The sequence below is a fragment of the Lactuca serriola genome, chromosome 1 (genome assembly GCF_051521515.1).
Source record: "Lactuca serriola cultivar US96UC23 chromosome 1, Lser_US96UC23_V15, whole genome shotgun sequence".
In the NCBI taxonomy this organism is placed as follows: Eukaryota; Viridiplantae; Streptophyta; class Magnoliopsida; order Asterales; family Asteraceae; genus Lactuca; species Lactuca serriola.
In genome coordinates, this window is record NC_136408.1 from 147,587,237 (window position 1) to 147,603,313 (window position 16,077).

General features: G+C 38.7%; 1 protein-coding gene across 1 annotated transcript; it reads left to right on the top strand.

Annotated features, from left to right (window-relative positions):
* Positions 1-6,847: 6,847 nt before the first annotated feature.
* LOC145062711 (putative disease resistance RPP13-like protein 1) lies at positions 6,848-15,858 on the top strand (the record flags this gene model as incomplete). Its single annotated transcript, XM_079010303.1, has 3 exons — positions 6,848-9,766; positions 14,911-15,652; positions 15,764-15,858. Coding segments are annotated over 2 exons (3,657 nt in total), but the record flags the coding sequence as incomplete, so codon positions are not given.
* Between the last annotated feature and the right edge of the window lie 219 nt (positions 15,859-16,077).

Sequence of the window (16,077 nt, forward strand, 5' to 3'; positions counted from 1 at the left end):
AATAGGGACTCTCTGGACCTCTCAAGGTCCCGATCTGATGATATTGACACTAGGGGACATCAAATACACTAGATCTCTTACCAAAAAGAAGAGAAAAAGCCCTAGATTCATGAAATCTATTTCTCAATGAAGATGGACATGAATCCTTACCTCCCACAACAACTCTGCACGAAATGATGGAAGACTTGAGTCCCACAAGACTTCCTAGCTCAAAATCCTCCATTCCCTTTGCTAAAACACACCATATAATGATGAGTTAGCCCTCTTCCTGCACTACAAACATTTTTTCCGCTGCTCTAGGGTTTCTCAGGGTTGTACTGGCCGCAAATGAATGCCATAAAGGCCTTTAAATAGGGCACATACCCTGAGATTCAGGGTTTCTACCGCCATTGCAGACTCATCCAGTCACCAAGCCGATTTGTCAAGTCCAATCATTAATTCAGTCAGCAAATCGCGATCCTACTCGACGAGTCGAGGCGCCAACTCATCGAGTCCTTCTCTCTTTCTAAAAAATAATGAAAAATATAGAATACGTGGGAATACGAATGATGAGTCTTACGTCACTTGCCATAAGTGCGGCCCTTCTGGCCTCCTGCTCTAGCATCAATGGGCTTGGCTCACTTGGTCGCCAGCTACGAATGCACTGGTCTCCTGTCTCCTCCCTGAGACTCTCCCTTCTTTCTCGTTTGCATCTTCAGCTTGATCTCTCTCCTCATGGCATTGGTCTGTAGCTCGACAATGTCCTATATGATGAGTTCTCCACGAACTCCCGAATACCCCTCCTCAAAATTCTAAAGTACCGGCTCACACATGCCTGCACCATAGACACGTGCTCAGGGAAGAATAATGTCCTCTCATAAAACATCCTCGTGATCTTCGTCACCGTCTCTGTCTTCTGGTTAAGAGACAGAAACTCCTGAGCCAACCATTCTCTCTCCACCTAAGGAACGAAGTCATCTCAAAACAGTTGGGAGAACCTCTACCAAGGAACTACAACATGCTCTGTAGGAGAATAATCAGTCGTCACAAACTTCCACCAGTCCTTCGCTCCCAAGCGAAGCTGGTTCAGTGCAAATCAGACCATCGGGTTCTCAGGGCATGAGCAAGTATAGAAACATCCCTCAACATCATAGATCCGTCTCATCGTAGCAATCGGGTCTTGGGTCCCATCAAACTCTAGTGGCTTTGTGTTGCTGAACTCTCGAAACATCAAATAATCACCTCCTTGAGGCCTCGCAGCTGCAAGGGCTGCGACAATGGCAACCTCAGTAATAGATGCATAACACTCATCAAAAGTCTCGACCATTGCGGTGTTAATAGACCTGAACATCTCTTAGATGAACTCCCTGATCGTTGCCGCCACGGTGTCAACAATGATCTTGCGGATCTCATTGTCACTAGTACCCGACCTCTCGAGGTTGCTGGAGCCTGAACCTCGGGTAACCACCATATTCTCTATGAAACATAAACTCATAAATCATCAGGGATAGGCTAAAATGCACACACAACGCTCATATGTCCATGAAAGCTCCTTAGCATCCTAACATTCCTTCTTGAGTCGTGTATAGATCTGATGCTTTGAGTAGTACGGGCCCAATACTACCTTCCACACCAACCCATATTTGTCCCAAGTCGTCTTCTTAAGAACCTAAGTCACAAGTACTCTATCCCACATGGATATCTAACTAATCCCTCAACGGACTTCTCAACTAGATATCTAGGCACTCAACCTAGACTATTCGTCAACGTCAATCACCTTGCTAGGATCTCCACCACCCTCGCCATCCGCTCCACGCACACCAATCCTACATGATATAGGTCTCGATAGACAATTGAATAAATGATTCTTCCTTAAGTCCACAACCAAACAAGGAACAGGAAGAAAGGAGAAATCATGCATTCTAAGGCTATAAAGTCTTAACCATGTATGACTAAGCGACATACCTAGAGCAATTAGCAAGGATGGGTTAAATTGAAGAAACGACTTCAAAGGCTAAGGCATCATAAATCAGGCAACTCTAGCTCATACTTATGGAGATACCTAGCCTACTATTTAACATGCGGTTCTAACAACTCGGGAATAACTCATTCTCATAATATAATCAAGTAATGGTATTTTAGGAAATCAAAATCACCACTTCGGCTCTAGCTGATTCGACACACTGCTTCGACATACTTTTCTCTTAAAATCATTTACTCTTTTGGAAAAATCTTTTAAGAAAATCATTTCTTTTAGAAATTTATCAACTCCTTAGTTTGAGTCCAGACATACCTGAGGGCATGCCCAAATCCCTCAAACCAAGGCTCTAATACCAACTTGTAACAGCTCAAATTTTCAACAATTTTTTTTTCATTTTTAAACTCTCGAAACAGAGTTCATAGCATCAACCCATGCCAAAGTTAAAATATAAAATACAAAATATTATGAAAACAAAGTCAATCATCCTAGAATCTACATAAACCCTAATCATGAAGGTAGTGTCTACAATCATGTCAGTGCCTTCCCGCGATCTTGAGATGTGCCTGAAACGCATTTAAGCAACATTGTAAGCACAAATCTTAGTGAGTTCCCCAAAATACCACATACACAAATAATTAGCCTCTCATGGCTAAATATCGATATTGACCCTATGGTCATATATCTTAGTGAAGACCCTCCGGTCTCATGTCTCTGTATGGACCCTCTGGTCTTACCTCAACAGATACACAGAATAATATAACAACATAAAGCACAAAGACAGAATGCATAATAACACATAAACAGATAACACCATCTGGTCAATAATAGAATTAAGACCCTCTAGTCCATAACGTGAATAAGACCCTCCGGTCACACAAAAGCTACCACAAAGGTAAGTATAGTGAAAAGGCTCACCTCTCGTTGGAAAGCAATCAATCTCGCACTCAGACTGCCTGTCTAGACTCCACCTAATTATGTCACATCCAACTCTAATTAATAATTAATACTAATAATCTCAAAATGCTAGACCGGGTCTCTCTACAAAATGTAAGGTGGTTGAAAAGACTATTTTTCCCCTCCTTGGCCAAAGGTTCACAAATTGACCAAAAGCTCAAAAGTCAACGAAATTCAACTCCCAGCAAGTATGTTGGGCATACAGTCCTCTACGCTGGGCGTACACTAAAAAAATGCATGCATCGGGGGATCTCAGTGCTACGTTGGGAGTAGCTAGAAGTACGCACAACATACTTCCCAGACTTCTACTCTTTACTTCTCTTGGTCTTAATCCATTATTACGAATGCTACAACTACAAATCTGAGCTGAATAAAGCCTATTACTTTATAAAGTTGTGGAGTTTAAGCCTTAACATGGCCGAGCAAGTCCCAAACTCACAAACTCTAACCTGCTCAACATAAAAGTCCACATAACTCATGCATAGAGAAGTTTAGACGATCAAGCTCCCATCTTTAAGAATGTAGACAACTAAATACACTTAAATGGACATGAGATATGCTCTGGAGTCCAACAAACTCACAAAGCTCCAAACTTGGGACATCGAACCCTAAAAATGAACCCAAAACATGAACTAACACAACAATGAGCATGTTTCGAAATTGATACCTCTGGAAGATGCACCAAAAGAGTAGAGTTCAGATCCAAGGGCTAGAAGTACAAGCTGTCCTTCCTTCAAAGCTCCTTCTTCACCAAAAACTCCACCAGAACACTCGAATGAGCCACAAACACCCGCACAGGCAAGGAACATGAATTTAGGGTTTGAGGGAGGTTGGAGGCTAGAAATGGTGGCTGGAAATGAGGCCATCATGTTCCTTAAATAGGGACACAAGAGGGCATTAAGGTTTTACAGCCTAGTACGCCCAGCGTACCCTCTGGTACGCCCATCATACTAGTAAACTTTTCTCAATAAGGACTAGTCTTGACAAATGCATAAGAGATTCGGGTCAGAGAACAATGCCTCTTTTTGGGATGTTACACTTCTTAAATAATTTTATTTAGGGTGATTATTTTCTAAGGATAAGTAAAACAAACTATGATGGAATTTCATATTGAATTATGTATATAAGATTATCTACTAAAGTCTAATGCTATAAAACCTTTGCAAGGATTAGCTATTAGGATGATCAATCTTGTCCAAAAATCGTAGTTTGGGAATAGTTCTCATATACGAAAGGAAAGACCATGCCTTTAACGAAGCTAATCCTGAGGTTCCTCCAACCACTGCCTTCTAATCTATCAGAAAGAGTAGTTATCAGGTGTACATATTGAAGTAAAATGAAATTTCCTTGAGTTAGAAGTTGACTAGGGTTACAGAACTAGTTGACATGTACACATGAAGTTATCTCATTCTGATTTTGATATGAACAACTTGGAATGCCCTTGAAGGAGTTGTGTAGCATGTTGAGGTTTCCTTTTGGAACTAACATGGCCAATCATATAAAATCAAACTTCAAAAACTCTCACAAATTTACTGTCATGAATAGAAGTGTCAAGAAGATGGAAGCCAATTACCCATGGGTTAAAAGGTGATTAGTGTTGGTAAACCTAATCTAGGCCCAAAATGCCTAGGAGAAAAGAAAGCTTATTCTGATGTTCTAGTAACTATTCCTTTCCATAACAAAAAATGACTAATAAAGCATCCATGTCCAAAATATATATTTGAGGTGAAAGGACTAAAACATGAAGAAGCTAAATTTAGTCATGGATTACGAGTCGTTGCTACATTCCATAGGATTAAATGATAACTAGTTCTCCTATGTTTCAAATATATTGATTTATAATGCCATTGGAACATTACTTCTAATCCTTTGAGTATTTTACTAAGGATTAAGTACTAATATATGCAAGAATGTGAAGTAACTAAAATGAAGTAAGAAGAGTAAAACATGGAGAAGATAATTTGATCATGAATATCAAGCCATTGCTAATATTCATAGAATCAAAAAACAACTTTTTTCGAATGTTTAGTCTATGGTCTTATAATTGGAATTGTTTGTACTATGTTTCATGAGACAGTTTTGACTTATTTAAGTGTAGACCGTTCTAACAAGTTAAAAGAAAGTCATGAAATCTATGAAACTAGTATAGTAACAATAGTTCAAAGTTTATTCAAATATTTGACTAAGATGTATTATTATGGTGGAAATATTTGTTGATATTAGTTTACCTAGTGGATCGTTCAGATTGACCACAATAAATACCGATTCAAATACATTCGAAAGGTTTGGGTGAAATGTATTTGTAAAATGTATTCGCGGACACAACAACTTCTCAATTACAAAATCTCAAAAGTTTCGTCTTTTAACCCATTATTCATGTCTTGTGTTCTATTCATGCATTTGGGTTTCCTTTGAAACTTTATATTTAATGCTTGAAAAGTTGGATATTGATATTTAAAACTATGGATGTTATGTTTGGAAAAATAAAACTGTCCCACCTTAAAATTTGGGTTCCTCGGTTTGAAACCGAACCAAACCGAGTCGTAATTTGATTTTCCCTTTGTTGTGAGTTGCGTTAAATTTGGTTTGGTACTGACCATTTTTTTTGAAATGGATGAAACCTAAAAAACTATAAAACCAATGATTCATTACTTTTTTGAACCCACTTGAGCCCATTCATTTTTAACTTTTAACCATTTAAAGTGAAATGGCGTAGTGATCACCACTTTTTTTCTTATAAACATAGGTTGATAAGTTTTGATGAATTATTTCCACTTTATGTTTGACACTAAAAATTGTTGGGTGATGGTTTTTATATGTATAGTATTAGTTTATAATCCGTGAAAACCATGATTATAAAATTAATTAAATTATCATAGTAAAAACTCAAAATTATCAATCAATTATCTTATATGAATTATTAATTAAAAGATCTTTTTTTTAGTTATATAAAATTATAGTTGTTGATTTAAATAAATACATGAAATTATATTACATTATAATATATATTAATTTTATTTTATTTTTTGTTTTAATGTTATTAATTTAATGTAATTAGAATGTGAAATTTGAATTATTAATTTAATATAATTAGAATGAAAATTTTAAGATTTTAAATTTGCTATGGATGGTGACATATAATAATAATGAGAATTTATAATATTGTGACACTTTTCAATAGAAAAACTAAACTTATTCATTTATTAAAATAGAGATATTTTTAGGCAAAACATAAATCCCCAATAGAAAAAAAAAAGATTGCTTGAAAACCAAATAAAGATGAATGATCACAAAACAAAAAGCTTCCAAATGAAAAAGGTATTATATAAATTAAAGCTGCATACAAAAAAAAACTTATGGAAGTCACGAGATTAAGTATTATTTATAGTACCGAGTAATTAAAGATAAAATACAAATGAATTCAAATAAAACAACAACTTATGCTCATGAAAACCGAATGAAGATGAAATACCGAAAAAGATAATTCAAACAGAGTGCAATCTATAAAGAAACCGTTGCACATGATAATTCATCCATTAATGTGGTGAGATTCCAGATTTTCTGATAATTTGAAAGCCCAGTAGGGTTTGATTATTTTACAACCGACTAAATATAAAATACAATAAAATAAAATAAATAAGTTATGCACATGAAAATTAGTCGTTACCGATTCCTCGGTAAAAGATGGGGAGATTCCAAGCACTTCGAAAACTGAACGAAGATGAAATACAAAAAGATAATTCAAATAAAGTAATCTATAAAAAACCATTGCACATGTAATTCTTCGAATAACGTACGTGGTGAGATTCCAGATATATTGAAATCCCAGTAAAGTTTTCATAACTTTATACTGTATTCAGTCTATCATTTTGCTTCTTCATTTGCAAATTTGCATCCTTTGAAATCAAAGAACCGAATCTTTCCTTTCTCTAAATTCCAATGGCTGAAATTGTTGTTAGCGCTGTCATCACGGTGCTGTGTGAGAAGCTGATCTCCGGTGACCTGATGAAGCTGGCTCGATCGGAAGGGATCGATTCTCAACTGAAGAAATGGAAGAAAAACCTGCCCCTGATCCAAGCTGTGCTTGCTGATGCAACCCAGAAGCAGATTAAAGAGAGAGCTGTTCAACTGTGGGTGAACGATCTCCAGCATTTGGCTTACGACATAGATGATGTACTCGACGATTTGGCCACCGAAACTCTGCGACGCAAGTTGAATCAAGAAACTCATGCCAACACCAGCACTAGTAAGGTATTGAAGCTCGTCCCAAATTGCTGCACGAATTTCACTCCTCGTAACATCATGTATGGTCAGCAGATGAGTTCTAAGTTAGAAGAGATCACCGCCAAGTTGAATGATCTTGTTGACCAGAAAAATGATTTGGGTTTGAATGTGAATGTTGAAAGGTCAAATAGAACAGAGAGACGATTGGAGCAAACGTCACTGGTTGATGATTCCAAAATCATGGGTCGGGATGGGGATAAAGTGGCATTGCTGGGGAAGTTGTTGGCGAATGAAGAAAGTGATGAAAATGTGAGCATAGTGTCGATAGTTGGTATGGGTGGAATAGGTAAAACCACTCTTGCCAAAGTTTTATACAACGAGGAAAAAGTGAAAGATTACTTTGGAGTTAGAGCATGGGTTTGTGTTTCTGAAGAATGTGATGTATTTAACATTAGCAAGGCCATCTTCCAAGCAGTAACAGGGAAAAACAAAGATTTTGCTAATCTTGATCTGCTTCATGTGGCCCTCAAAGAAGAACTTTCAAAGAAGAGGTTCCTACTTGTTCTAGATGATGTCTGGAATGAAGACGACAGTAAGTGGGAACTCCTCCAGAGCCCTCTTCTTGTAGGGGCACCTGGAAGTAGAGTTATTGTCACAACCAGGAGTACCAGGGTTGCATCCGTGATGGACTCACAAGAAACATACCCTCTGGACGTTTTGTCCAATGAAGATGCTCTATTATTATTTGCTCAACACGCATTAGGTGAAAAAAACTTTGACAAACATCCAACACTTAAGTTGCTTGGTGAAGGTATCGTGAAGAAATGTGGAAGATTGCCTTTGGCTTTGAAAACGCTTGGGAGGGTCTTGAAGGGAAATAGAAATGATGATGAGTGGGAAAGGTTGTTGAAGAGTGAGATATGGGATATAAAGGATGGAAGCGATATTCTTCCGGCTCTAAGACTAAGCTACTATCACCTCCCTCCACATCTGAAACAGTTCTTTGCATACTGCTCCTTAATTCCCAAGGATGTAGAGTTTGACAAGAATGAAGTAGTCCTACTGTGGATGGCATTAGGAGTTTTGTCCGAGTCAAAAGGAAACAACTCAATGGAGCGTTTAGGTCATGAGTATTTTGAAGAGCTAGAGTCAAGGTCCTTTTTTCAACAATCAACAGATCAGGCATTGGGACATCTATTTACAATGCATGACCTGATAAATGACTTGGCCACAAATGTTGCAGGAGAGTTTTCCTTTAGATTGGAAGGTGAGATAGATTTATCTAACATGAATAAATCTTTTGATAGGTTACGTCACTTTTCAGCAGATCTAACACGCGGATCATATAGAATGCTCAAGGAATTACGAAGAGCTAAACGCTTGCGCACTTTGTTACTAACATCAAGTGTTTGGGAAAATGATGACCCTTTGGATAATGTTCTTGTTGACTTACTTCCTGACCTACAGTTCCTGAGGGTGCTCAGTGTCATGGACTTTAATTCGGGCCATTTCACAAGTGTACCACAATCCATTGGTAGTCTCAGCCATCTACGATGTATTGATTTTTCTAATACTAGAATCACATGTTTACCTGAACAAGTGAGTGACCTTTATAATCTACAAAGCTTGTTGGTTTATAATTGTTATCATTTATCCGGCTTGCCACGAAGTTTTGAAAAGTTAATAAACTTGCGACATCTTGACATACGTGATACTCCCAAGGTGAGCAAGTTGCCCTTAGGGATCGGTGGGTTGACGAGTCTACAGACTCTAACCAAAGTCATTATTGATGAAGATAACCGGTTCAAAATATCTGATCTTAAGGGCCTATCGGATCTTCAAGGCAGACTTTCCATTAAGGGGCTGGACAAAGTTTTAAATCCAACACACGCAAAAGACGCCAAGTTATATCAAAAAAAGGGTCTTGATGGTTTGGAGATGGAATGGAGTGATGCATCTGATGTTTCTCAGAATGAGATGATTGGTTATGAAGTGCTCAAAGAACTAAGGCCTCATCATAAGTTAAAAAACCTCGAGATTTTGTTCTACAACGGGATGAGATTTCCTAGTTGGGTCGGCGATCCCTCGTTTGATCAGTTAACAGAGCTTATGTTACGGGGCTGCAAAAGTACACATTTACCAACACTTGGACATCTACAGTCTCTTAAGAAATTGGCTGTTCAAAGTATGAATGAGGTGAAGATTGTTGGTTTTGAGTTATATGCACCTACTAATTCAAATCTTGGCATTGCATTTCCATCGCTTGAAATTCTGGAATTTAATGATATGCAAGGTTTGCAGAAATGGTCAAATAATATTGGTGGCGAACATGGAATTCCTAGATCATTCCCTCGTCTTCGTGAGATTTATATAACCCGTTGTCCTGAACTAGATGAAGTATCAATCGGATTGATACCTTCACTTCGGGTCTTACATATAGACGAATGTTCAGAAGCGGTGTTAAGACACATGGTTGGTTTATCCTCGTCACTTGTTAAATTGAAAATGTTGAATGTTAAAGGGCTTACCCAACTACATGGAGAAGTTTTAATGCATCTTAGGGCAGTTGAATATCTATATATTCATAGCTGTGATGAACTGAGATACTTGTGGGAACGAGAATCAGATGTTAAAGATCATCACTAGCCCAATAAAACAAATATTATTTAGAAGACTTTAGCTTGTTCTAGAATGCTCTAGAAGATTCTAGAACATTATGGATGACTATGGAAGACTCTGGAATATACCGGAAGAGTCTAGAATACTCTAGAACGACATGGAAGACCCTGGAAGGATATGGATCATTCTAGAAGACACTGGAGCAACCTAGACCTCTCCAGAACATGGTAGAACGTTCTAGAAACATATGGAAGCATGTAGAGTATGTTAGATAGTTCTAGAGTTATCTAGTATGTAGTAAGTGTATGCTAGTATCTAGAACCTTCCTAAGAGGCCTATAAATAGGTATGGAGCTCATTTGCTCCAAACCATCCAAGAAAGCCTCAAAGAGAGAAAAGTGTGTAGTAGTCTCACAAAGTGTAAGGTCTCCTTAAGTGTCTTAATAAAAGTCTTGTTGTTTCCCATATAAAAGAGTCGTGTTCAACAATCTGGTATCAGAGCAAGGTTTCTTGATAGTGAGAACGAGTGATTCTCGTTGTATCGTGAGTAGTTTGTGACTCTGCAAGTTTAGTATCGAAACTAGCTTGTTTGGTATTACCGAGGTACTGCCAACACGATGGGTGATCTCCAAGTCGTCGGAGGAATCAAGAAACTCAACAACAACAACTACAAAACGTGGGAAACATGTATGAAGTCCTACTTACAAGGACAAGATCTATGGGAGGTCGTTGGTGGAAGCGAAACTACGCCACCAGAGGAAGACGTTAATGGTGCTTTACGTAAATGGAAAATCAAAGCAGGCAAAGCAATGTTTGCCTTGAAGACCACAATCGAGGAAGAGATGTTGGAGCATATTCGGGATGAGAACACCCCGAAAGAAGCTTGGGATACGTTTGTGACGCTTTTCTCAAAGAAGAATGATACGAGACTACAACTTTTGGAGAACGAGCTATTATCAATCTCACAACGTGACATGACGATTGCTCAATATTTCCACAAGGTCAAGTCGATATGTCGGGAGATTACTGAACTAGATCCGCAATCCGTCATTGCAGAAGCTCGAATGAAGAGGATCATTATCCATGGACTGAGGTCGGAATATAGAAGCTTTGTTACTGCTGTACAAGGATGGCCCGCTCAACCATCACTTGTAGAGTTTGAGAATTTGCTGGCTAGCCAAGAAGCTATGGCTAAGCAAATGGGAGGCATCACGCTGAAGAGTGAAGAAGAAGCACTCTACACAAGTAAAAGTCGGAGGAATTTTAAGCCATCTCCTAAAGAAGGATACAAAAATGCTGACAAAGGGAAGAGTCAACCAAGAACCTCACAACCATGGAGATCTCAAAAGACCGACAATAAGAGTTCTCGGGGGAGGAGGTTCGAAGGCAACTGCAACAACTGTGGAAAGTGGGGCCACATGTCCAAGGATTGTTGGTCAAAGAAAAAGTCTGTGGAAAGTAATGTAGTAACTTCCAAAAAGGAAATAGAGGATGAATGGGATGCTGAGGCATTATGTGCCATAGAAGAAAATGAGTTGGCACTCATGACAATGATGGGAGAGCGTATCAACTATGAAAATGACTGGATCATTGATTCAGGATGCTCCAATCACATGACTGGAGATCAGAACAAACTACAAGACGTGAAGGAGTACAAAGGGAGTCGCATGGTACTTACAGCCAACAATGCACGACTTCCAATTGCTCAGATTGGAAAAACGACGATCATGCCTGGTAATAAATCTGACATGGTGTCACTACATAATGTGTATCACGTGCCAGGAATGAAGAAGAACTTGTTGTCAGTATCGCAACTAACATCGTCAGGCAACTATGTCTTGTTTGGCCCACAAGATGTGAAGGTCTATCGAGATCTTAAAATATCAGAAACGTCAACAATGGAAGGACGAAGAGTGGAGTCCGTTTATGTGCTCTCCGCAGAGTCTGCCTATGTAGATAAGACTCGTAAGAATGAGACAGCAGATCTATGGCATGCACGGCTGGGACATGTTGGTTATCACAAGTTGAAGGTAATAATGGAGAAATCCATGCTCAATGGCTTACCTCAACTTGAAGTTAAAACAGATGTTGTTTGTGTTGGATGTTAGTATGGTAAAGCTCATCAATTACCATACAAGGAGTCAAATTTTAGAGCAAAGAAGCCACTAGAGTTAATTCACTCAGATGTGTTCGGTCCAGTCAAGCAGACATCAGTTAGCGGGATGCGGTACATGGTGACGTTCATTGATGATTATTCGAGATATGTGTGGGTTTTCTTCATGAAAGAAAAATCTGAAACATTCTCAAAGTTTCTAGAATTCAAGACAACGGTCGAAGGAGAAGTGAGAAAGAAGATTCGGTGTCTACGCTCAGACAATGGAGGAGAATACACCTCAGAAGAATTCAATCGCTATCTAAAAGAATGTGGTATACGTCATCAATTCACATGTGCCAACACACCTCAACAAAATGGTGTAGCTGAGAGAAAGAATCGACATCTTGCAGAAATTTGTCGAAGCATGCTACACGCGAAGAATGTCCCAGGAAGATTTTGGGCTGAAGCAATGCAAACTGCTGCCCATGTGATCAATAAACTTCCCCAACCAAGGTTAGGTTTCATCTCACCATTTGAGACACTATGGAACATGAAACCTACTGTTAGCTACTTCCGAGTATTTGGCTGCGTTTGCTACGTATTTGTGCCTAGTCATTTACGTAGCAAGTTTGACAAGAAAGCAGTCAGGTGTATATTTGTTGGATACGACAATCAAAGAAAAGGGTGGAGATGTTGTGATCCAACAAGTGGAAGATGCTACACTTCAAGAGATGTAGTGTTCGATGAAGCATCTTCATGGTGGTCCTCAGAGAAGAAAGTACTACCAGACTCGGAAAATATTGAAGAAGTTTTAAAACAAAAGATGGGGGAGCAAACTGCACATATTTGGTCAAGTGTTGATACACCTGAAGATCCGAGCGACACTGATGTCATTGAGCAAGAAGTAACTCAAACAAGTGATGCCGGTGAAAGGGAGCCGCCGCCTCCACAACTTCGAAGGACGGAAAGAATCCGAAAGCCTAATCCCAAGTATGCTAATGCGGCCATTTTAGAAGACGGTGTTAAAGAGCCGGAGACATATGAAGAAGCAGTTAAGAATAAAGCATGGCAGAAGGCAATGGAAGAAGAAGTTACAGCCTTAAAGCAGAATCAAACGTGGGAACTGGTACCAAGACCAAGAGATATAAAACCGATTTCCTGCAAGTGGGTTTATAAATTAAAACGACGCACAGATGGATCAATTGAAAGATACAAGGCTCGTTTGGTGGCTCGAGGGTTCTCACAACAATATGGATTGGACTATGATGAAACATTTAGTCCAGTGGCGAAGATAACTACTGTACGGGTGCTGCTAGCTCTTGCGGCTAGTAAAGACTGGAAATTATGGCAGATGGATGTGAAGAATGCTTTCTTGCATGGAGAATTAGATCGGGAGATCTACATGAACCAACCAAAGGGATTTGAGGATGAAGTTAATCCCAATCATGTGTGCAAGTTGAGAAAAGCTCTTTACGGATTGAAGCAGGCACCAAGAGCCTGGTATGGTAAGATTGCTGAATTTCTTACCCGAAGTGGTTATTCAGTTGCACATGCAGACTCAAGCCTGTTCGTCAAAGAAAAAGAAGGGAAGTTGGCAATTGTGTTGGTTTATGTGGATGACTTGATCATCACCGGGGATGACGAAAGAGAAATCCATCAAACAAGAGAAAATCTATCGGTGCGATTCCAAATGAAAGAGTTGGGGGAGCTTAAACACTTCCTGGGGTTAGAAGTTGATCGTACAAAGGAAGGGTTGTTCCTCTGCCAACAAAAGTATACAAGAGATATACTTCAAAAGTTTGGCATGTTGGAGTGTAAGCCAATATCAACACCAATAGAGCAAAATTCCAAGATATGTGCTCATGAAGGAAAAGAGTTGGATGATGGAACGATGTATCAACAACTAGTAGGTAGTCTTATATACCTAACTTTATCTCAGCCTGACATTGCTTATGCAGTTGGAGTTATGAGTCGATACATGCAAAGTCCGAAGAAACCTCATTTGGATGCTGCCCGACGGATCTTAAGATATGTCAAAGGTACAATTAACTATGGTCTCTTGTATAAAAGAGGAGAAGACTGCAAGTTGGTTGGATATTGTGATGCTGACTATGCAGGAGACCATGATACCCGAAGATCAACCACTGGGTATGTGTTCAAGCTTGGGTCGGGACCAATATCATGGTGTAGTAAAAGACAACCAACAGTATCATTGTCAACCACGGAAGCGGAGTACAAAGCAGCGGCCGTAGCAGCTCAAGAAAGTACATGGTTGGTACTCCTAATGGAGGACTTACATCAAAAAGTTGACTATGCAGTACCACTTCATTGTGACAACCAATCTGCAATTCGGCTGGCAGAAAATCCAGTATTTCATGCTAGAACAAAGCATGTGGAAGTGCATTATCACTTTATCAGAGAAAAAGTCTTGATGGAAGAAATTGAGATGCGGCAGATCAAGACCGATGACCAAATAGCAGACTTGTTCACCAAAGGGCTGAGTACTGGAAAATGTGAAGGTTTTCGCTGTCAGCTTAACATGGTACGAAGAATGAGGGCTAGTGTTGAGGGGGAGTGTTAAAGATCATCACTAGCCCAATAAAACAAATATTATTTAGAAGACTTTAGCTTGTTCTAGAATGCTCTAGAAGATTCTAGAACATTATGGATGACTATGGAAGACTCTGGAATATACCGGAAGAGTCTAGAATACTCTAGAACGACATGGAAGACCCTGGAAGGATATGGATCATTCTAGAAGACACTGGAGCAACCTAGACCTCTCCAGAACATGGTAGAACGTTCTAGAAACATATGGAAGCATGTAGAGTATGTTAGATAGTTCTAGAGTTATCTAGTATGTAGTAAGTGTATGCTAGTATCTAGAACCTTCCTAAGAGGCCTATAAATAGGTATGGAGCTCATTTGCTCCAAACCATCCAAGAAAGCCTCAAAGAGAGAAAAGTGTGTAGTAGTCTCACAAAGTGTAAGGTCTCCTTAAGTGTCTTAATAAAAGTCTTGTTGTTTCCCATATAAAAGAGTCGTGTTCAACATCAGAGGCATGCAAGAGCCTTGTGAGTTTACAAAAGTTGGAAGTATTTTTTTGTAAAAAGTTGGTTTCGTCATCTGAGAAAGAGGATAATTTTGGGATCAGCATGGAATCTCTTAAAAAGGTGATACTTAGTGACTGTGACACATTGGAGAGTTACAATTGTCCAAATAGTGTTGAGCGTTTGTTGATCAATTTTTGTGATTCAATGACATCATTGACCTTCTCAGCCTCTCGCCTAATATCTCTTGATATTCTTAATTCCAAGAATCTAAAGTCATTTCCTCATGAGCATTTTCCAAGCCTCACATATTTGGATAAACTGGAGATATATAATTGTCCAAGTATTGACTACTCCTTTCCTTGTGGGTTGTGGCCTCCTAATTTAAGAAAACTAAGTATAGGAATGTTAAATAAGCCCATGTCAGAGTGGGGCCAGCAGAATTTTCCAACCTCACTAGTTGAATTAGTGTTAAATGGTGAAAATTCAGGAGTGGTTTCATTTGCAGTGGCAGAAGATGTGAGGAATACTACTACTGCTCCATCATCATCATCATCATCATCTTTTCTTCTTCCACCATCTCTGGTCTCTCTAGAGCTTTGGGATTTTAAGGATGTGGAATCATTTTCAGAGGTCTTACAACGCCTCCCCTGCCTTAAAAGACTTGATATTTTGTATTGCCCTAAGATTACAGATCTTAACACAACTTCAGACACATCAAATTTGACAATAAGGGTGGCTTGGTAGAAAAGTATGCCTCTCCTTTCCCACCTTTCCCATCATTTGTCTCTCTTATATAAGGACTAAAATTCTGGTTACCCATTTCGATAATCTTATTAATTATCAGAGTGTTTTTTAACAGATATGAAAGATGGTTCTAAGCCTTGTATCTCTCTCTGGATTTTACAGGTATTAATACATCTCACCTCTTATAATAAACACCACAAATTCTTTTAATTTTTTGGATAAATGCAATATTTCTTTATTAAGTAAGACTTCAATTTCTGTATTTCTTTATATTTTCAATAACTATATATCCCAAAGTATTGGAAAATTAATTTTTGAGACTCGTTTGTTTTGGTTTGTTGATGAGATTATTATAAGATTGAACTGACAATCAGAGCTAGTAAAAGAAGATAATACTATAACTGCCTACATAGTAGAATAGCTTTTGAT